Source organism: Oncorhynchus clarkii, chromosome 9 (assembly GCF_045791955.1).
Source record: "Oncorhynchus clarkii lewisi isolate Uvic-CL-2024 chromosome 9, UVic_Ocla_1.0, whole genome shotgun sequence".
In the NCBI taxonomy this organism is placed as follows: domain Eukaryota; kingdom Metazoa; phylum Chordata; class Actinopteri; order Salmoniformes; family Salmonidae; genus Oncorhynchus; species Oncorhynchus clarkii.
In genome coordinates, this window is record NC_092155.1 from 38,011,842 (window position 1) to 38,034,840 (window position 22,999).

The 22,999-nt window shown below is 40.5% G+C and overlaps 1 protein-coding gene across 1 annotated transcript in view; it reads right to left on the bottom strand.

Moving 5' to 3' along the window:
- The window catches only part of LOC139416253 (metabotropic glutamate receptor 7-like), a 134,555-nt gene that overhangs the window by 29,118 nt on the left and 82,438 nt on the right, over nt 1-22,999 (bottom strand). Inside the window, exons 3-6 of the mRNA XM_071164693.1 lie at nt 16,114-16,249; nt 12,499-12,653; nt 9,932-10,069; nt 7,844-8,044 (exon numbers count right to left, since the gene is read on the bottom strand). Coding sequence (XP_071020794.1) covers nt 7,844-8,044; nt 9,932-10,069; nt 12,499-12,653; nt 16,114-16,249 — 630 coding nt within the window. The remainder of the gene's footprint in view (nt 1-7,843; nt 8,045-9,931; nt 10,070-12,498; nt 12,654-16,113; nt 16,250-22,999) is intronic.

Here is a 22,999-nt window from a genome sequence, read left to right on the forward strand (position 1 = left end):
GGCAGATTCACTAAACACAAATGCTTCATTTTTAAACTATGTCTGAGTGTTGGAGTGTGCCACTGGCAATCCGTAAACTTAAAAAACAAAAAAATTGTGCCGTCTGGTTTGCATAATACAAGGAATGTGAAATCATTTCTAGTTTTACTTTTGATACACAAGTATATCTGAGCAACTACATTTACTTTTGATACTTAAGTATATACTTTTACTCAAGAAGTATTTTACTGGGTGACTTTCACTTTTACTTGAGTATGAATATTGGGTACTTTTTCCACCACTGGAGATTTGGCTGTCAAAGATACAGGAGTACTTTACTGCATCAGTGGGGGTAAACAGAGTAAAGGCACATTTCGTGAGCTGAGCATTCCTCTGTGACAGTCTTATTGCAAGTGTATTACAGGGAATGTATATGTTCAGCAACAAATGACAGAAACAGCTTGTCTGCTTTTTTCTGAATGCTGAATGCTGAATGCTGTGAGAAGCACTTCAGGCTAAATATTGTACTTTTGTACACAGAAAAAAAGGTGCTATCATAAACCGAAAAGGGTTCGTCGGCTGTCCCCATAGGAAACCAGTTGAAGAACCCTTTTTGGTGCTAGGTAGAATCCTTTTGGTTCCAGGTAGGACCCTTTTGGGTTCCATGTAGAACCCTTTCCACTGAGGGTTCTACATGGAACCCAAACTAGTTCTACCTGGAGCAAAAAAGGGTTCTACCTGGAACCAAAAAGAGTTCTCCTTGGGGACAGCCAAATAACTTTTTTGGAACCCTTTTTTTGGAATGACCCATTGACAAATAGCAAGGTATCTCATAAGGAAGACTGGGGAACAAAGTAACACAGCATCAGTAGCAACAACAAAATGTTATTCAGTGTGTTAATGCTTGGTTAGTGTATCTACATACCTATGAATATTTGCATTTGTTTTATTGACAAAAAATTGTTTCAGGCAGAATTATAAATATTCTTGCTGCCTCTCTGTTTTTATTATTGACCTGTGGAACATTCCCCATATATCTAATCATATATCATGTTTATCAGTAAGAAAGGGTATTTTGATTGGTATAGTTAGAAAAATGAAAAAAGGCACATTTATACTTTGAATGCTAAAAGTATATTATATTAAATGTTTACATTTTGGCTACTCCCTTCTTGGTCAATATGACATGCGTAAAATATCAAATAAATGTTTTGTTGTTGTCAATTTAGTGTATTTTCATTCAAATATCAGTTTCAAATTATAAATACACCACTGGTCAAAAGTTGTATTTCTTTTGTATGTAGAATAATAGTGAAGACATCAAAACTATGAAATAACACATGGAATCATGTAGTAACAAAAACAAGTGTTAAACAAATCAAAATATATTTTATATTTAAGATTCTTCAAATCGCCACCCTTTGCCTTGACAGCTTTGCACACTCTTGGCATTCTCTCAACCAGCTTCATGAGGTAGTCACCTGGAATGCATTTCAATTAACAGGTGTACCTTAAAAGTTAATTTGTGGAATTTATTTCCTTCTTAATGCGTTTGAACCAATCAGTTGTATTGTGACAAGGTAGGGGGGTATACAGAAGATTTGGTAAAAGACCAAGTCTATATTATGGCAAAAAAACAGCTAAAATAAGCAAAGAAAAACGACAGTCTATCATTACTTTAAGACATGAAGGTCAGTCAATACGAAACATTTTAAGAACTTTGAAAGTTTCTTCAAGTGCAGTGGCAAAAACCATCAAGTGCTATGATGAAACTGGCTTTCATGAGGACTGCCACAGGAATGGATAACCCAGATTTACCTCTGCTGCAGAGGATAAGTTAATTAGATTTACCAGCCTCAGAAATTGCAGCCCAAATAAATGCTTCACAGAGTTCAAGTAACAGACACATCTCAACTCTGCGTGTTGAATCAGGCCTTCATGGTCGAATTGCTGCAAAGAAACCACTACTAAAGGACACCAATAATAAGAAGAGACATCCTTGGGCCAAAAAACACGATCAATGGACATTAGAACAGTGGAAATTGGTGATTTTTGGTTCCAACCAGCAAGTCTTTGTTAGACGCAGTGTGGGTGAACGGATGATCTCTGCATGTGTGGTTCCCATCGTAAAGCATGGAGGAGGGGGTGTTATGGTGATGGGGTGCTTTGCTGGTGACACTGTCTGTGATTTATTTAGAATTCAAGGCACACTTAACCAGCATGGCTACAACATAATTCTGCAGCGATACGCCATCCCATCTGGTTTGGGCTTAGTGGGACTATCATTTGTTTTTCAACAGGACAATGACTCAACACACCTCCAGGCTTAGTAAGGGCTATTTTACCAAGAAGGAGAGTGATGGAGTGCTGCATCAGATGACCTGGCCTCCATAATCTCCCGACCTCAACCAAATTGAGATGGTTTGGGATGAGTTGGACCACAGAGTGAAGGAAAAGCAGCCAACAAGTGCTCAGTATATATGGGAACTCCTTCAAGACTGCTGGAAAAGCATTCCAGGTGAAGCTGGAAATCCAAATATAATATATATATATATATATATTTTTTTTTTGGGTTACTACATGATTCTTTGTGTTATTTTATAGTTATGATGTCTTCACTAATATTCTATAATGTAGAAAATAGTGAAAATAAAGAAAAGCCCTTGCATGAGTAGGTGTTCTAAAACTTTTGACTGGTAGTGCATTTTTAATTAACATTTTTACAGTGTTACATTTAACCCTGCCTTTGGGGTCAATTGTAAAATTGAATTTCCGCCACTTTCAGTTGAATTTTAAACGACTGGTGTACTAGAAACATATTGTTGTAATGTTAGCTGAGATATATGTATGTTGTTTGTATAAAACAACTAAACTGTGAACACACCAGGTCTGATGCGTTTTTTCCCTCCACTTTTCCCCAAAAATTGCATAACATAACTACTGCGGTTATTCTCAGTGGCAATATGTTGTTCAAAGTGAATGGAGAGCACGCAGTAATGAGAGAAAGATCATATACTAAGGGAAAAATTATAAGTTACTGAAAATATTAGGATAGGCTGCTCATCCAATAGGATGAATCATTAAAGGAGCTTGGTTACATTTCATTCAGTTGCACCCCATTTAATAAGAGAGGACATGCAAAACTAGCACCTGTCACGATTTCTCGCACATGTGCTGACTATCATGACACTTGCTGCCTCCAGTTTTCTTTCTATCTGATTAAAGAGATGAAGTCCAGACAGGCTAGACCTATTTTAGGAAACTCTCTGAATGGAGATAGATAATTAGCGAACTCATACAAGCACACCCACCCTCCTAAAAGGACCCATCAATCAAAGCCGCCTGCAGCACATCTCCCTTAGGCACATAAGGGAGCGAACGGAATTTACACAATTGTTACCTGGAGGAAAATGGGAGGGGGTCATGCTTTTTCAATTTCAGTTAGGATGAGGGTGTAGTGTATATTTGTTTTTATTACAGGGCTGTCACGACTTCCGCCGAAGTCGGCTCCTCTCCTTGTTCGGGCGGTGTTCGGCGGTCGACGTCACCGGCTTTCTAGCCATTGCCGCTCCATTTTTCATTGATCCATTTGTTTTGTCTTGTTCCCTGCACACCTGGTTTACATTCCCTAATCACACTGCATGTATTTATTTGTTTGTCCCCCCTCATGTCTTTGTGTGATATTGTTTGTGTTACGTGTTATTTGTGACGCGCCAGACTGGTGTTCTTATATTCCGTGTTGTTCACGAGGTATGTTTATTTGGTAAACATAATGTTTGTGACTGTTTGCACGTTTTTGCACTTTTGCTAACTGGCTGGAGGTTTTGACGCAGTGGCGTCCGTCTGTTGCTTTCTCCTGCCTAAATAAAGTGTGCGCCTGTTCACAACTCTCTGCTCTCCTGCACCTGACTCCGCTACGAGTACGTATACCCGTGACAAGGGGAGGGTCATGTAATTTGCAATCGATTAAAATGTCATATTGCTTTGTGTTTGATAATTAGTTAGCTTATTATATCTCAATGTTTGCCTGATGATGCCCCTCATCACTGATTCTCTGCTATCATGATGTGAAGTAGAGTTCCATGTAGTCATGGCTCTATGTAGTACTGTGTGCCTCCCGCAGTCTGTTCTGGACTTGGGGACTGTGAAGAGACCTCTGGTGGCATGTCTTGTGGGGTATGCATGGGTGTCCGAGCTGTGTGCTAGTATTTTCAACAGACAGCTCGGTACCTTCAGCTTGTCAATCTCTCTTCCGCTATGAGCCATGAGAGACTGACACGCATGTCATTAATGTTAGCTCTCCGTGTACTTTTAAGGGCCAGCCGTGCTGCCCTGTTCTGAGCCAACTGTAATTTTCCCAAGTCCCTCTTTGTGGCACCTGACCACACAACTGAACAGTAGTCCAGGTGCGACAAAACTAGAGCCTGTAGGACCTGCCTTGTTGATAGTGTTGTAAAGAAGTCAGAAAAACACTTTATTATGGACAGACTTCCCCCAGCTACTGTTGTATCAATATGTTTTGACCATGACAGTTTACAATCCAGGTTTATTCCAAGCAGTTCAGTCACCTCAACTTGCTCAATTTCCACATTATTCATTACGAGATGTAGTTGAGGTTTAGTGTTTAGTGAATGATTTGTCCCAAATACAATGCATTTAGTTTTGGAAATATTTTGGACAAACTTAGACCTTGCTACCCTTTCTGAAACTAACTGCAGCTCTTTGTTAAGTGTTGCAGTCATTTCAGTCACTTTAGTGGCTGATGTGTATAGTTTTGAGTCATCCGCATACATTACTCAAAGCCAGTGGCCTTACTCAAAGCCAGTGGCATGCCGTTAGTAAAGATTGAAAAAAGCAAGGGGCCTTAACAGCTACCCTGGGGAATTCCAGATTCTACATGGATTATGTTTGAGAGGATTCCAATAAAGAACACCTTCTGTTCTGTTTGACAAGTAACTCTTTATCCACATTATAGCAGGGGGTGTAAGCCATAACACATACGTTTTTCCAGCAGCAGATTATGATCACTAATGTCAAAAGCTGCACTGAAGTCTAACAATACAGCCCCCTCAGTCATTTTATCATGAATTTTTCTCAGCCAATCATCAGTCATTTGTGTAAGTGCTGTGCTTGTTGAGTGTCCTTCCCTATAAGCGTGCTGAAAGTCTGTTGTCAATTTGTTTCCTGTGAAATAGCATTGTATCTGGTCAAACACAATTTTTCCAGAAGTTTACTAAGGGTTGGTAACAGGCTGATTGGTCTGCTGTTTGAGCCAGTAAAGGGGGCTTTGCTATTCATGGGTGGAATGACTTTAGCTTCCCTCCAAGCCTGAGGGCACACACTTTCTGGTAGGCTTAAATTGAAGATGTGGCAAATAGGAGTGGCAATATGGTCTGCAATTATCCTCAGTAATTTTCCATCCAGATTGTCAGACCCCGGTGGCTTGTCATTGTTGATATGCAGCAGCTGTACTAAAAAACAAAGGACTTTTTCACTGGTGATCAGATACTCCAAGTGTAACTGGTTCTGTTGCGCTCAATATTTACACATGATAGTCTAAGTTTGGAACAGTGATGAAGTTGACTAGGTTATTTTTTAACAAATCAAAACATCTCTGGTGCTGCAGCATGTGCTCATTCCTTGTCATGCTCTGTTGTGGTATTGTGCTATTATGATGTGAAACGATTTAGAATTGCAGGAAATGCATTTATAAAAGGCTTTTTTTCTCAGACTGCAAATAAGATGATAAATTCATGCAGTTCTTTATTAATGGAAATATTTTCTGCGGTGGTCGGCAAATCCACAGCCTCCTGGCTACTTCGCCATGTAATGCTTACAAAACAAAGAACCGTTTCTAAAACTGCATGGCTAAGGCATGTTCTCTGTTACCCAAAGTAATAATTAAAACGTCAAATGGATATAGGGGAGAATCAGTTAAAAAATATATTTTACTGAAGGGAGGGCCATCCATTTTCATTTCAGATAGGTCACATTTTCTCCAGGTATCCCTCATTATAAATAACGCACAGTCCCTAAGCAAATAACATTTTTCTTTTACAAAAACTTATTCAAAACATTGCCTTAGCTTCAAATCCTTTCTGTAGGATATCAAAAACTAGTCTACGTTATAGAATAATGCTAAATTGACACGCAAAGTTTGAAGGGGGAGATCGAGACAGCTGTGATATAGGTTATATGAAGATGAAATTTACAACCATTAGAAAATAGAAACACATGCACACAACCTGTCCGTAGCGGCCTAATGATCAGCCGTTGATACATTTTTGTGAAGCAAGGGGTGGTTATTTGAGTGCTTTATCTAAATCTGTGCAACCACTTATTGATAAGGGTAAACTCCGGCGGATATTTTTTTGTCTCTGTCTTTGTTACACCCTGACCATAGAGAACCTTTTCTTTTCTATGTTGATTAGGTCGGGGTGTGACTAGGGTCGGTTATCTAGGTTGTTGTATATCTATGTTGGCCTGGTATGGTTCCCAATCAGAGGCAGCTGTTTATCGTTGTCTCTGATTGGGGATCATATTTAGGCAGCCATTTCCCCACTGTTTTTTTTGTGGGATCTTGTTTTTGGTTAGTTGCCTGTGAGCACGCCATTTTCTGCATGTTTCATTTGCTGTTTATTGTTTTTGTGAGTTTCATCTGAATAAACATGTGGAACTCTACGCACGCTGTGCCTTGGTCCGTAAATTCTACAAACAATCGTGACAGTCTTTTAGGGTTGCCTATAGCACGTGGTCACCTAGATGCACTATAGCAGGCCTATAATATATAGCCTAATATATAGGCTATACAAATGATGCATTAATATATTAATTCATTTCTAACTTACACATCTCTCTGCCTTCGTCACTGTTCCCTTCTGGCCCAATTCACTCATCTTCGCTGGCAACTTCACTGGCCTATTTCTTCCCCTCTCTCTAGCACTTAACGAGTAGCCTACACTCTTGAAAAAAGGTGCTACCTAAAAGGGTTCTTCGGCTGTCACCATAGGAGTACCCTTCTTAGAACCCTTTTTGGCTCCAGGTATATATGGGTTATATGTAGAACCCTTTCCACAGAGGTATCTAGAACCAAAAAGTGTTCTACCTGGAACAAAAAGGGTTCTTCTATGGGGACAGCTGAAGAACCCTTTTGAAACCTTTTTTTTCTGAGTGTGTATATATAGACAACGAACAGTAATATAGTTTGAAACTTATTTTGAGCAATTATTTTTACACTAATAGGCCTAGGCTTATTCGAGGAGAGAAGCATCGATCGATTCTCTTGCTTGCTGAATGCCTGTAAAAGAGGCTACAGCATTGGCAATGAACTGGCAGGGAAGTTAGAATGGCGAGAGCGACGTGTAGCTCTGGTGTGACGGGATCACATTGGCTAAATTGATACATTGCTGCACTGATGGATTGCAAACAGGCACAGAGAAATGAATGAATCAATTCACACAACAAAGCCACAGACCTGTCAGTGTGCGGCCTGCCAATTGCAGTGTCCTAGGTAATAATTTATATTGGTCAACAATTTATTTATGCATGTGAAAAGATGTAAAAATCTAACCTATTTAGAATAAATAATTCACGCAGTATGATATTTTGCAATTAGTGTAAATGACATCAATAAATACGACGTGTTTGAGAGTCCAGTGCCTCTGACTCTGCACATTCATGCTTCTATCTTACCTCCCACCTTTCCTTATTTTTATCTGTACATAATGAATTACAATGTATCAGTCGTTTAAAAAAAATAACAAATACAGTATGTGCTTATTTGAGAAACGTGCTATTTCACCTTGCCCATATTTTTATGAGGATACACACATGAACAGGGTCCAGGGATAACACATGGACTGACCGTTGAAGCTGACGTTGCGTATATACTTGAGCAGGGTCTTCCCCTCGGCTGCCTCCATCCCAGGGCAAATGCCAGAGTGCTCTGGACACAGGTCTCTCTGTATATTGTGGAGGGCATAAGCCATGGCATACACAGCATCTATTACAAACTGAACCTTCCCCTCCTGCTCATACTTGGAGTCTATCCCGATCCTCTCCTGGCCTGAGGAGAGAGGAAAGAGAGGAGAGGTCAAGAAAAGGACAGCCACACACTGTGAATCAGTCACCCTGTTGTGTGCGTAGCACGGCATGGGTCACATTCCTGCAGAGTTCTGTTGCAATACCGCAAAACCAAAGGCTACCCAAGAAGGAGATGAGCAGGTGGAACTGGATACCATATGTACATATGCATATTTCATAGTGAAGTCAGCCCACTATAGGTCCTATACTGTACCTGTAGTTGAGATGTGTATCTTTTGTCCCATTTTAGGAGCGTTCAAGGCCACGACGAGAGGCATTCTACAGGAATCTCCTAGCATTGTCAGCAGCACCATGCTCTATTCTCTCTTCAGTGCTCCTCTGCCCTTTCACTATGGACTAGGTCTTTTCATTTCACTGGTGATACTGTGACTGAATGTCTAATGAATTTCTTCAGGTTGGTGGGGGATTTCTTATCTCTTGCTTTTTGTGGGTGGGGATCCTTTGCCTGATGTACATTGCACATTTTTTACGTGCTAATGTGAACAGGTTATGTCATTAAGCGTGGCATATGGACGCTGAATATATTCATTTGAAAGACGCAAGCAGTAATTAACAAGGATGCATTAACTGGAAAGCAGCTCGTAAATCCACAGCACAAAATAACAGATGAACTGTGGTGTGCTATACAGCACTGTGGGGAAAAGCTGCCAGAGATCACTGTGTGATTTTCACATGTAAATACAGAATAAAGACTCCCAGTTCACGTTGCGAACTTGATCATGAGAAGAAGGAAAAAAGACTGGCTATGCCACCAGGCCAAATATGAATACAATGTGGGAGACTGGCAAAAGCTGAAAAAGTTCAAATGCAATAAATGTTGACATTTTCTCCAGTTTCTCTCTTTTCAACATACATTTCAGCCCACAGATAACCTTTGTTGTTTTCCAGAGCAGTGAGTAGAGCGTTGATAGAAACAACTTTGAATGCAAAAAAATACCTTCCCTTCAGTACCTCACGTTCATAAATATAGATCGGCTTGGTTAGATGTGAAAAAGACAGAAATGGAAGCAGCAATACGCCGACTTCACAGTTAAAAGAGAATATCTTCCTCAGTATGGTTGAAGTACGTGGATGTAAATAAGAGGCATTTTAGTGTCTTTGTACAATGCTTATAAGCTTTGCTGATATTCTAAATTACATTTGTATGTGGTTTATGGACAGTGCAATGATCTGTAGCATGTGGCACATAAAGAAATGATGAAAGGCTTCAGTACCCTTCAGTACTTCAAGCCATATCAAATATATAAATCCCTGTCACTAGCACTGACATAGTGTTATTGTATCTTTTGTAGCTTTGCTGGCATACCTGTAGGATGGATAGATATCACAGTGAGCAACACTTCCACACTACCAATGCTCCCAAGTCCCAACACACCTCATTACAAGTAATGCTTGCAGCTAGATTAAAACAGTGTCAGTAACAAAGCTCTTTGGGTGCATCAATAGTGAGTTACTGTATCTGCAGAGCTTGATTTACTTGCATCATTTCTGTGTAGTTTCTCTGATCAGTACTTCTCCAAATAGCATGGATGTTTCTCTACCATCTACTTAGCATAAATGAAACAGCTGAACACTGCTGACATGGTGCCTTTACCCAACTGGACACAACTTTACTCTCTCAGTAGAACCAGCTATTTAAGCTATTTGCATTATGCAGTGGGCCTACACCTTCAAGTCTGCATTAAGATATGTACTACAATTCAAGTCTCTTCCTATACCTGTAGCCTTGTATAGGAGCATGACATGCATTAAAGTGCAAATGCATTACATTGGCAATGGCAATGCCCCCACCCACAAACAATCACATTAAAATACAAATACCCAAGCAAACAAATGTCTGGCTACCTACCTGTGCATTTCCTGCTGGTGTCCTCTCGTTTGGAGGAGCTGAGGAGCCTGCAGTCAAAATTTTCCTCCCAGAATTCGGCGAACCACACATTTCTGCGATTATTCTCCAGGGTGAGCGAGGTGAAGTATTCATCAAACCCTGGAGAATCGGAAAAGAAAAGAGAATTCTGAAAGAAATGAAGCAAGACTTGGGAAGTGTTACTGGAGCGCTGTGCTGTACTGGCTGTTAGGAGTTGTATTAGTCTCATAGCTACAGTACAACTAAACCACTTTTCATTCTATTTTGACCACTGCAGTTCCTGTGTACGACATGGATCTTTAATCTTGGAAATCACATGAATATGACAGGATGCATAATAAATAATAACTGGGTTAGTATATGAAGTCTATATGCACAGTATTCTGTTAGAAGGGCAGTACCTTGTAGGTGTCTGCATATATAGTTTCCTGGGAACGTGTATATCATCTACTGTACATGTATCACTAGCCACTTTAAACTATGCCACTTTGTTTACATATCCTACATTACTCATCTCATATGTATATACTGTACTCGATACCATCTACTGCATCTTGCCTATGCCGTTCTGTACCATCACTCACTCATTTATATATCTTTATGTACATATTCTTTATCCTTTTACACTTGTGTGTATAAATCCTCTTACTTCTACCCCTTCCTTTTTCGAAAATTCTGTTAAAAATCGCGCAACTTTTCAGCGTCCTGCTACTCATGCCAGGAATATAGTATATGCATATGATTAGTATGTGTGGATAGAAAACACTCTGAAGTTTATAAAACTGGTTAAATCACGGCTGTGACTATAACAGATTGTGTGTTTCATTGAAAAACGCAAGAAAAACTGCTCTCTGAAAGCAAAAAATAATTTCCATAAGTCACTTCCACCAGTTGTTAAAAGAGAACAGAATTTAATGGCAATCTGCCTGCAATTCATACAAATTCCGCACGATGGCGCCATTGTCCTAATTTTCAATTGAATTAATTGTTGGAAAATCCTTCTATCTGAACTCCATTTTCCCAGTCTTCACCCGGATGCAGTTGAGGGAGATATCAGATGGCATTGTTTTTGAAGTGAAGACCTATTGAAGAGACATCGCCCTGTAATCATTTTGATAGATTATAAACGTTTACTAATACCTAAAGTTGGATTACAAAAGGATTTCGAAGTGTTTTGTGAAAGTTTATCGTCGACTTTTTTAATTTTAAAAAATTACGCAGCGTTTAAAAACGATGATTTTTTCTGAATGACACAGCTTCCATACAAAGCTATTTTGGGTATATATGGACCGATTTAAACGAAAAAAAGACCCAATAGTGATGTTTATGGGGCATATAGGAGTGCCAAGAAAGAAGCTCGTCTAAGGTAATGAATGTTTTATATTTTATTTCTGCGTTTTGGGTAGCGCCGGCTATCGCAAAATCTGTTGTTTACGTGTCGAGCTGGCATTTTGGGGGGTGCATGCTATCAGATAATAGCTTCTGATGCTTTCGCCGAAAAGCATTTTAAAAATCTGACTTGCTGGCTAGGTTCACAACGAGTGTAGCTTTAATTCAATACCCTGCTTGTGAATTTTGATCAAAGATTGAGTTGTAACGAGTACATTTAGCATTTAGCGTAGCGCATTTGCATTTCCAGGGGCATACTTGAGACGTCTGCGTCTCAAGTATGGTCAAGAAGATAAGGTAGTAGTTTTGGAATTGTTAGGTTAGATTACTCGTTGGTTATTACTGCATTGTTGGAACTAGAAGCACAAGCATTTCGCTACACTCGCATTAACATCTGCTAACCATGTGTATGTGACAAATAAAATTTTATTTGATTTAGGTACATAGATTTTATCCATTAACTTTTGTGTAATACGCTTTATGCTTTGGGCATTTGTATTTATTCAAGATATATTGTACTGTGGGGGTTCTATATACACACACTCAGGGTTTCTGACCTCACCTGTGTAATGTATTTTATGTTGCACTCTTTTTAAAAACGTATTCTACCGTGTGAAAATTAATTACTGTAATAAACAATGAAATCAAGAGATCAGCAGTAATATTAATTGATACCAAGCACAAAGACTGGCTCGATGTATCATTTCCAGCTGTGACATACCCATAGTTCTACAGTAATATCTACACAGGTGTCTTCTTTCTCACATAGTCGGTTTTATCAGCTAAATCAGAGAGATGACTAATCATGACTGAATGACTCGGCTGATTTTCTTTTCAAAGGGACATCAATGATGCATGCTGGTTTAATATACTCCTCTTGCCTTCTGGCTCTTCCCAGACCAAGTCTTGTCCTGTCTAGACCTGTCTAATTAAAAAAATCTTATTGAAAACCCACACTTCACTTGCCACCTAGTCCCCAGATTGTAATGATAAATGGCTATTATTGTAGTGACACCGAGCAGAAATGCTGGTAAAACAGTGGAGTTTTTGAGCTACGCACAAGACCACAGTACAACAATGTGCGTTCTACTGTCTCCTACTACTGTACATAAGCCTGTGGTCATTATAGTGTGTATGGTCCATATAGTGTGTGTGTGTACCTTTAATAGATGAGCGTTTGGGCAGTATAGTGACTGCTCCCACAGCCACGTCCTCTAACTGGTGTATTGGGCTGCTCTTCGACCCCCAACTGTCCGATCCAATCCACAGGAAATGGCCCACCTGATTGGCTCTCCTGGTGGCATTGAGAACTCCCCTGCAAGGGCAGCCATGTGTGAATTAGGAAAAGCAGAAGGGACACATGCAATCCATTAGTGGGTCCACAGCAACCTACGAAGATATATATATATATATATATATATATATATATATATATATATATATATATATATACAGTGGGGCAAAAAAGTATTTAGTCAGCCACCAATTATGCAAGTTCTTCAACTTAAAAAGATGAGAGAGGCCTGTAATTTTCATCATAGGTACACTTCAACTATGACAGACAAAATTAGAAAAAAAATCCAGAAAATCACATTGTAGGATTTTTAATGAAATTATTTGCAAATTATGGTGGAAAATAAGTATTTGGTCACCTACAAACAAGCAAGATTTCTGACTCTCACAGACCTGTAACTTCTTCTTTAAGAGGCTCCTCTGTCCTCCACTCGTTACCTGTATTAATGGCACCTGTTTGAACTGGTTATCAGTGTAAAAGACACCTGTCCACAACCTCAAACAGTCACACTCCAAACTCCACTATGGCCAAGACCAAAGAGCTGTCAAAGGACACCAGAATCAAAATTGTAGACCTGCACCAGGCTGGGAAGACTGAATCTGCAATAGGTAAGCAGCTTGGTTTGAAGAAATCAACTGTGGGAGCAATTATTAGGAAATGGAAGACATACAAGGCCACTGATAATCTCCCTCGATCTGGGGCTCCACGCAAGATCTCACCCCGTGGGGTCAAAATGATCACAAGAATGGTGAGCAAAAATCCCAGAACCACACGGGGGGACCTAGTGAATGACCTGCAGAGAGCTGGGACCAAAGTAACAAAGTATACCATCAGTAACACACTACGCCACCAGGGACTCAAATCCTGCAGTGCCAGACGTGTCCCCCTGCTTAAGCCAGTACATGTCCAGGCCCGTCTGAAGTTTGCTAGAGAGCATTTGGATGATCCAGAAGAAGATTGGGAGAATGTCATATGGTCAGATGAAACCAAAATATAACTTTTTGGTAAAAACTCAACTCGTCGTGTTTGGAGGACAAAGAATGCTGAGTTACATCCAAAGAACACCGTACCTACTGTGAAGCATGGGGGTGGAAACATCATGCTTTGGGGCTGTTTTCTGCAAAGGGACCAGGACGACTGATCTGTGTAAAGGAAAGAATGAATGGGGCCATGTATCGTGAGATTTTGAGTGAAAACCTCCTTCCATCAGCAAGGGCATTGAAGATGAAACGTGGCTGGGTCTTTAAGCATGACAATGATCCCAAACACACCGCCCGGGCAACGAAGGAGTGGCTTCGTAAGAAGCATTTCAAGGTCCTGGAGTGGCCTAGCCAGTCTCCAGATCTCAACTCCATAGAAAATCTTTGGAGGGAGTTGAAAGTCTGTGTTGCCCAGCAACAGCCCCAAAACATCACTGCTCTAGAGGAGATCTGCATGGAGGAATGGGCCAAAATACCAGCAACAGTGTGTGAAAACCTTGTGAAGACTTACAGAAAGCGTTTGAGATAAACTTTTGTTATTGACCAAATACTTATTTTCCACCATAATTTGCAAATAAATTCATAAAAACTCCTACAATGTGATTTTCTGGATTTTTTTTTCTCATTTTGTCTGTCATAGTTGAAGTGTACTTATGATGGAAATTACAGGCCTCTCTCATCTTCTTAAGTGGGAGAACTTGCACAATTGGTGGCTGACTAAATACTTTTTTGCCCCACTGTATATATCAGTACATTACAGAAGTTGGGTGTCATTTATATTTATTGTATATTTACACCATAGTATGTATTTATGTTATCTGTGTTTTAAATCCATTTCTAGATATAAGATGTGAAAGCATTTTAAAGGAAAAGTTCAATACTTTCAAACTTTCAATAGGTGTGTAAGCCAGCGCATGCTTTCTGGTTCCCATTGTTCACAGGAGAAACGGCAAAGCATGCTCGCACATAGAAAAGCATCGCTTGAGTCCAACAAAATGGAATACAACATTGCAGATAAAGTTCAGAATTATACACTCTCATGTGTACAACATCTAAAGACCTGCATCACTATATTGAGAGCTTTGCCGTTTCTAAAAGGACGTATTTAGGTCCTTTGTTCATGTTTATCCATGGCCCCCATACTGCAGAAGAAGCAATGAGGACGTTTATTGCTGGTGGGGTAAGTTTCTCAAAACCAAGTGATTTCACCAACAAAACAAAAAAACATGAAATTTACATAAAAAATAAGCTCTCTCAATCTCTCTCCCTCTTTGTCTTCCACACATTATCGAGGTCTCTCCCTCTTTCTTTCTCTCTGCTGAGTCTGTCTATCCATCCGTCCGTCTATTTCTTGTAGTGTTGATTATCCTCTCAAGAGACATTGTAAGACTCAGAGGCAGTGGCGGATTTAGGCATAGGCGATATGGGCAGCCACCCAGGGCGGCATCTTGCTGGGGGAGGCATGGGGCACCCCATACAAATATATATATATATATATATATATATTTAAAAAATATACATATATTCCAAGTGGTGACATTTGCTCGATCGGTTTTCTATCGCTGATTTGCACATCATGTCAATAATATCATGTCACCATGTGGGCCTGTGGGTTAATTAAGGGGGGGGCGGGGGGCGGGGGTAGGTTGACCTCAGGTCTCCCCACTGGAAGCCCGAAGTAGGGGGAGCAAGGGAATCTATCTAAATAGCACACTTCTAACTTTGTACAGTACTAATGCAATTAGTTGTGCAATTTAGTTTGTGTGTTTCTTGTTTGAAGTGCAATAGTGTAATAATCAGGTTCTCTTCTTCATAAATGTGTTATTTTATTTGTGTATTTGTGTGATATAGGATTTGTGCAATTTTGTTTTATTTGTGTGTTTTTTGTTATCAATATTATAATAGTGTAATAGTTCAATTCACTCTTTTATTTATTTTTATATACTACAATTTGTTTCTATTTGTCTTTGTTATTTCTTTGTTACTTGAGTCTTATTTTTCTATATATTTTTATATATTTTTAAATTATTATTATGATTATGATTATGATTATTTATTTGTGTTGTTCCAAATGTCTGAATGAAAAATACAGTTAACTAACTAACTAACTAACTAACTAACTAACTAACTAACTAACTAAATAGTGCAGAATGGTGCTTATTTGGGGGGAGGGGCAGAAGGGGGGGGGGGGGGGGGTCGCTCAGGGAGACATACAAGCTAGAACCGCCACTGCTCAAAGGTATTGTAAATGAAATAATATCTGCTGCTTTGTTGTGATATTCCATATTCTCAGTTCTCCTCCTAGGCACGTTTCTGTTTGTGTTATTGGAGGCATGTTTGTGTTACAGACACCCAGTGTGTGCACACACACAAAGGATCTGTCTGCGCCTCCAACCTGTCTTCAAGGTTTCTGCTATGAGATTAAAGAACTCGACTTGACATGTCATCAAAGCCCCTCAACAACATAGATGCATTCGGATGGTGTGTACTGAACTACACACCGTATGTCTTCTTCACTGGCAAAGATGATGACTGCCCGGGAGTGGTGCATATCCAGCAGATGTTGGACGGCTTTGTCATAATCCTCTAGCTTGGGGTTGTGGGGAATTTTTAAAGACTGTGCGATGCAGATCCCACCTTCAATTCAGAGAGAGAGAGAGAGAAAGAAGGAGAGCTGATGAGACTTCTGGGATTTTTACCCACAGAGACACACACAGAGGCAAACACACAAACATACACACACATATGAGAACACGTACACACGGACATGCACACACTTGAAACCCTCAAGTCAAGATCGTGTTAATCCTTTCTAATGGAAATATTGTTATTGGTTATTCATCCTCGCAATAGGATCTCTGTCTTTCCAAGATAGTTGAGTGAAAAAATATACACGTACTATACATCCCATTTACATTTGAGTCATAAATGCTGTGAGCTGAGTGGTTTACAGTAAGTGGTACATCACTGGGGATGAACAACAGCATGAAAATGAACAACTGAAAGAAAAACCCTCACAAATGAATAGTGGGATCCATTTCTTAATAGAGGGCTGTGGGTGAATAATTACAGGACAACAGAAGACCAAACCAATATGAAACTGTGTCAACAGAGTAGAAGGAACACATAAATACACTTTTCACACTTTGTGACCACAGATTAAAAAGTTGTCCCTTCCCCATTGACTTTTCATTTAACGTCATTATTAGACACACCACAATGGACAGTCAACCAATCAGATCTGGAGACAGGCTACACAAACAAGGAGGATATTGATATTGACAATGAATCATGTTCAGACAGGTCAGTGCTAATGAGTTTGTACAGGATGAAAGGTACTGATTGCTTCCGTGCGTCACTAAATAGGTATTAGATATTTGGCGAGCCGACCGTGACAGTCACCTCAAAGATATGGCCAAAACTTAGTTGGCAATTGTCCTTGAGGGAATATTAACAAGGGCAATCATTTAGCGTAATCCATGGTTGTCTGAATCTTAAATGAAGGGCCTGTAATATGACCTAATTTACTCCTGTCAAGAGTTAAAGGTCATCTTTAAATGTCGTCCCGTAGCGCTGTGTTGTGCTGAGGAAAACACTGGTGCTGGAGGAGAGACTGTAGCCACCATTTTGTGAGAAGAAAAACAAACAATAAGTTTGACAGATTTTTTGTCATCCTCGGCACACATTCAACAGCTTATTATGTAAATATAAAAATCAAATCATATCTTATTAAACAAATACCTTAATTGCATTCCGTCCGCTGGAGCAGATGTGAGAGCATGGGCCAACCTTTTCCAGCGGTTACTGTACTCATATAGAGTAAATGGACATTATTGTGCACCTGAAGACACACCATAGTTAGAACTAGATGATGAGCGGCAGTCTGGCTTGGTCCCGAGTTAACACCCAGGCTTCTCTATCCAAACCAATTAAAATGTATCTGACTCAAGCACTCCTAATATCAGCTAACCTTTCCAACATTGGGTTGGTTTCCCTGAGTAGACAGAGAAATGGGAGGAATCTCCTAATTGGTCATCTGCTCAGGCTCATTACTTTGATATAAACAGCTTTGAGCTTGCAGAAGAGAAACCACACCTCCATCTGTTTACTGGGCTACATCTAAAAAGAGCTCCATCTAAAGGACTCCTTCCCAGCTCTCCCTCTCTCCTCCATCCCCCTCTTACTATCCCCACAGCAACTGCCATAGACAGAATTAGAAAATATTGCTGATTCCCAGACAATATATCTCTACAAAGACAGTTAGGATGGCTCCTGTAATCCCCATAAGTGGACAGAACAAAAATGCTGAGCTCCTTTGGTAGCTTGTTAAATGCTTGGGGATTGGGCTCTCCTGTTAAAATGAAAAGGGCAGTCTTCTATTGTGGTGCATCTGTGGAGCTGTAGCAGCAGAGACAGAGGCAGCAGTAGCAGCAGCCGAAGGGTCTCATAGGGACACCACTACAGCTCCATTTCAGCACCGATATTCAAAATGATTCTTCAGGGCTCTAGGGGTGCTTATGCCACTGCTACAAACAAGGTTTACTTTTTGGGAAACTGTCTATGTGCCTGTCTGTCTGTTGCTGGGTATTACATGTAATGAGGATTAATTCAGCATAAAATGTAGATCTAGATTTTAGGGGCAATAAGAATATGCTTGTCACTGTCACAGCGTGTATGGGAAGCAGAGGCCACACTTGAAGCTGGAAGCGGACAGAGACATGGGTCATGGCAGACAGCCACTGATGAAGATAAGCAGCTTTTTGAGTGGTTTTCCTTTCTGAGCACCAGGCTTGAACATGCTGTGAGGACTAGACTGCCCCGAAGGCTGTAGACTGGCTGTGTGCTGTGCAGCCAAGGCTAAATTATTGAATGACTTGCAGAATTCCTCGTCAGTCGGCCAAGATGGGAAAACCAGGCAGAGCCATCAGAGCCAGAAGTCTACTGCCAGAACTCTGTGCTGTGGGTCTGAGTGCCTTCACCTGCCACTGGCAGAGTGTCTTATCTCTGGACATGAAAGAGAGAGAGCTCTCCATTCACACAGCAGACACTGGAATAAAGAGCAGTGCAATGTCTCTTTTGGAGAAGGAATTTATAACTCAGAGATAAATGCAGGGGATATCATAGAGTGGAGTGTTTTACTCCTCACACTGCTTTATGTGGCAAATTCAAATCTTACATATAGGAGATTCTAAGTATTAGTTTTTTTGTGAAATTAGAATCCTATGACATTTCAATGTGCACAATACTTAATTTCTATTATGATGGACCTACTGGTTGGTATCTACATTAAACATCCTCCCCCCATTCCAACTTGATGCTCCACATTTCCCAGTTTGGTTAATATATCACAGATAAAATAATGATTTAATTCATCAGGCCTCTGCTAGGTCTGGGCTTCGTGCCACAGGTTGTGTGCTGCATTAACAGCTTCAAGTATTCATCCCCATATCCCAAAATGGGGGGGGGGGGGGGGGGGGGGGGGGGGGGATTAGACCGTGGCTTTTCAGGAAACTCCCCTGAAATCCGGGAGGTTCCTAAAGGACTCAACATCCTCCCTACCCATTTTGCTCTGACCCCACCGCCCCTCCCGCAGAACTACCCCACCCCCGAGGGGGATCCATAATTCTCCAATTATATTTATCACCTCCAGAGCAGAGGCAGAACTACTACAGGCTCCCTCCACTACCACTTTCCCAATGCAGCTCAAGTGGGAGCCCTGCAGGAATGGAATGCCATTCCTACTCTGCACATGTGAGCCCCTTCCTTCAATCCTTCCTGATACCATATTCCATTCCACTGTCATGTTCACCCTAGAAGAGAGATGGGATGGCTGCAGGAGCACACTGTTCCAGTTTAAAAGGCTCATCTTACGAGAACACATCAAGCTTTTGGTCAAATACTGAGGGCAAGCCAGTGAAGTCACGTCTCACTTCAATATATTCAGAGTATAAATTGACAGGTTTTTCTCAGTTCAAATAAGTGACATGAAAACACGTCTGTGGCAGCATACTGCAATTCATTTAAGAGTGATGTCTGTGGGAGTATCTACTCCTCAAACACGCTTGCATGAGTCTGTTTATCAAAGAGGAAAAACAAACTCCATTGCTCTAGACCCAAGCCGAGGAAAACTAGATGAATCTTCCCTTGCAACACTTCTAAAGAAAAGACAACTCATTCGCATAACTTAGCGTAGCAGCCGTAGAAAGATCTGAGATGAGTCCCCGCGTCCATTTTTCAGGGGAAACGGAAGTTAGAATGAAAAAACTGTACAGTGCCTTGCGAAAGTATTCGGCCCCCTTGAACTTTGCGACCTTTTGCCACATTTCAGGCTTCAAACATAAAGATATAAAACTGTATTTTTTTGTTAAGAATCAACAACAAGTGGGACACAATCATGAAGTGGAACGACATTTATTGGATATTTCAAACTTTTTTAACAAATCAAAAACTGAAAAATTGGGCGTGCAAAATTATTCAGCCCCTTTACTTTCAGTGCAGCAAACTCTCTCCAGAAGTTCAGTGAGGATCTCTGAATGATCCAATGTTGACCTAAATGACTAATGATGATAAATATAATCCACCTGTGTGTAATCAAGTCTCCGTATAAATGCACCTGCACTGTGATAGTCTCAGAGGTCCGTTAAAAGCGCAGAGAGCATCATGAAGAACAAGGAACACACCAGGCAGGTCCGAGATACTGTTGTGAAGAAGTTTAAAGCCGGATTTGGATACAAAAAGATTTCCCAAGCTTTAAACATCCCAAAGGAGCACTGTGCAAGCGATAATATTGAAATGGAAGGAGTATCAGACCACTGCAAATCTACCAAGACCTGGCCGTCCCTCTAAACTTTCAGCTCATACAAGGAGAAGACTGATCAGAGATGCAGCCAAGAGGCCCATGATCACTCTGGATGAACTGCAGAGATCTACAGCTGAGGTGGGAGACTCTGTCCATAGGACAACAATCAGTCGTATATTGCACAAATCTGGCCTTTATGGAAGAGTGGCAAGAAGAAAGCCATTTCTTAAAGATATCCATAAAAAGTGTTGTTTCAAGTTTGCCACAAGCCACCTGGGAGACACACCAAACATGTGGAAGAAGGTGCTCTGGTCAGATGAAACCAAAATTGAACTTTTTGGCAACAATGCAAAACGTTATGTTTGGCGTAAAAGCAACACAGCTCATCACACTGAACACACCATCCCCACTGTCAAACATGGTGGTGACAGCATCATGGTTTGGGCCTGCTTTTCTTCAGCAGGGACAGGGAAGATGGTTAAAATGGATGGGAAGATGGATGGAGCCAAATACAGGACCATTCTGGAAGAAAACCTGATGGAGTCTGCAAAAGACCTGAGACTGGGACGGAGATTTGTCTTCCAACAAGACAATGATCCAAAACATAAAGCAAAATCTACAATGGAATGGTTCAAAAATAAACATATCCAGGTGTTAGAATGGCCAAGTCAAAGTCCAGACCTGAATCCAATCGAGAATCTGTGGAAAGAACTGAAAACTGCTGTTCACAAATGCTCTCCATCCAACCTCACTGAGCTCGAGCTGTTTTGCAAGGAGGAATGGGAAAAAATTTCAGTCTCTCGATGTGCAAAACTGATAGAGACATACCCCAAGCGACTTACAGCTGTAATCGCAGCAAAAGGTGGCGCTACAAAGTATTAACTTAAGGGGGCTGAATAATTTTGCACGCCCAATTTTTCAGTTTTTGATTTGTTAAAAAAGTTTGAAATATCCAATAAATGTCGTTCCACTTCATGATTGTGTCCCACTTGTTGTTGATTCTTCACAAAAAAATACAGTTTTATATCTTTATGTTTGAAGCCTGAAATGCTTACTTTCGCAAGGCACTGTACATCGGTTACGAGGAGAGTGCATTCGCATGGAACTGAGAGGGTGGAAGACTACCCAAACAAGGGGGAAAGAGGAGAGTGGAAAACAGAAGAGATCAATACGAGCTGACCATCAATCTAGTCTCTACTCAGGGTAATGGGCGGCCATATTGCATTAGTCCGGTGGATGCTTGAAGTGGTGAAGCGAGAATGCTACTAATGCATCTGACATTTCACTCTCACCAAAAGAATAAGGAGCCCACAAAACATCTCATGGCCCTACAGATCAACTCAAACAATATACTGTTGTGTATTTAGGTCTGAATGTTGTTGTTGTTGTTTCTATGGCACCACTGCTGCTTCAGTACAGATACAGTATGTTGCTTGCCGCGAGTGATCCTGCAACTAGCCCATTCTTTGATGTTATAAATATACAGTGTTATGTCATAATCTTAATCAATTATTGTATTCAAATCACAATGCCTAGAGTGTGCAAGGGCTTCCATTGAGGTAAATGATTCCTATTTGATTTGTATGGGAATACAGAACATTCCCTGACTGCAGCTCAATTGTAATGTATGAGTCAACAATAACAGCAATATTCTATCATTTCTATCCCCCTTGTCTGTGATATTTTTAAATTCAAGACAATAACATCAATAACATAATTTTGCCGACTCTATGCTGAGACACAAACACCAGTGAAGGAAATACAACGGAGAGAAAACAATCTGGTAGCTGCAGACCCACCGTGTGCATTGGAGGATGTAACAAGCTGAAATATAAACCCAGCCAAAATAACCCACTAAATCATCCAGACTTTTCTTCCCAATTCCATGTTCTACAGAGGCTCCTCCTGCAGCTGTTCTCTCCAGTGCCACAGCAGCCTCTTAAAGTTTTAATGAGTGATCAGACTACACATGAACGTGCACAGATTAAATATTCATGTCCGCTGGACTTCTGATCATCGCCCATGGGATATCGTTAGCTCTCTCCCTTTCAGAGGTTGGCATACACTAGCAGAGGTTGGCATACACTAGCATCACTCCTCGGTACCAAAGTTCGGAGATTGGTCGACAGGGATCTAGCTAGTAGGTGCAAATTACAGGAAATGGATTGGGATCTGTAGAGATCAAGATGAGAATCAGGAAGTAACCTTGGTTCCCTTGGTACAGCACTATTGCCAGGGGAGGAGTTGTATGAATGCTGAACCGTGGATCATGGAGTGTAATTTCTTAGGCCAGATTATGAAATATGTAATCCTTTCTTAAAGCAGCACCTGTCACTTGGATGGAAATGGAATTGAGAGTTAACCCACACAACGAATATTGCCAGCACCCACAGAACAAACTCTTATATTGTTAGAACATATTTTACCCTAGGACACTCACAGAACTGAATGTCACTCACAGAGCTAGAAGTCACTATGTTAATTGTTGTCAAGCTAATTAATACTTCTTAATTTATTACAAAATATAATTGTCAGCATGGCATTTACAGCAAATTGTAGGTCCATAGTGATCCTAGATGGACTAAACA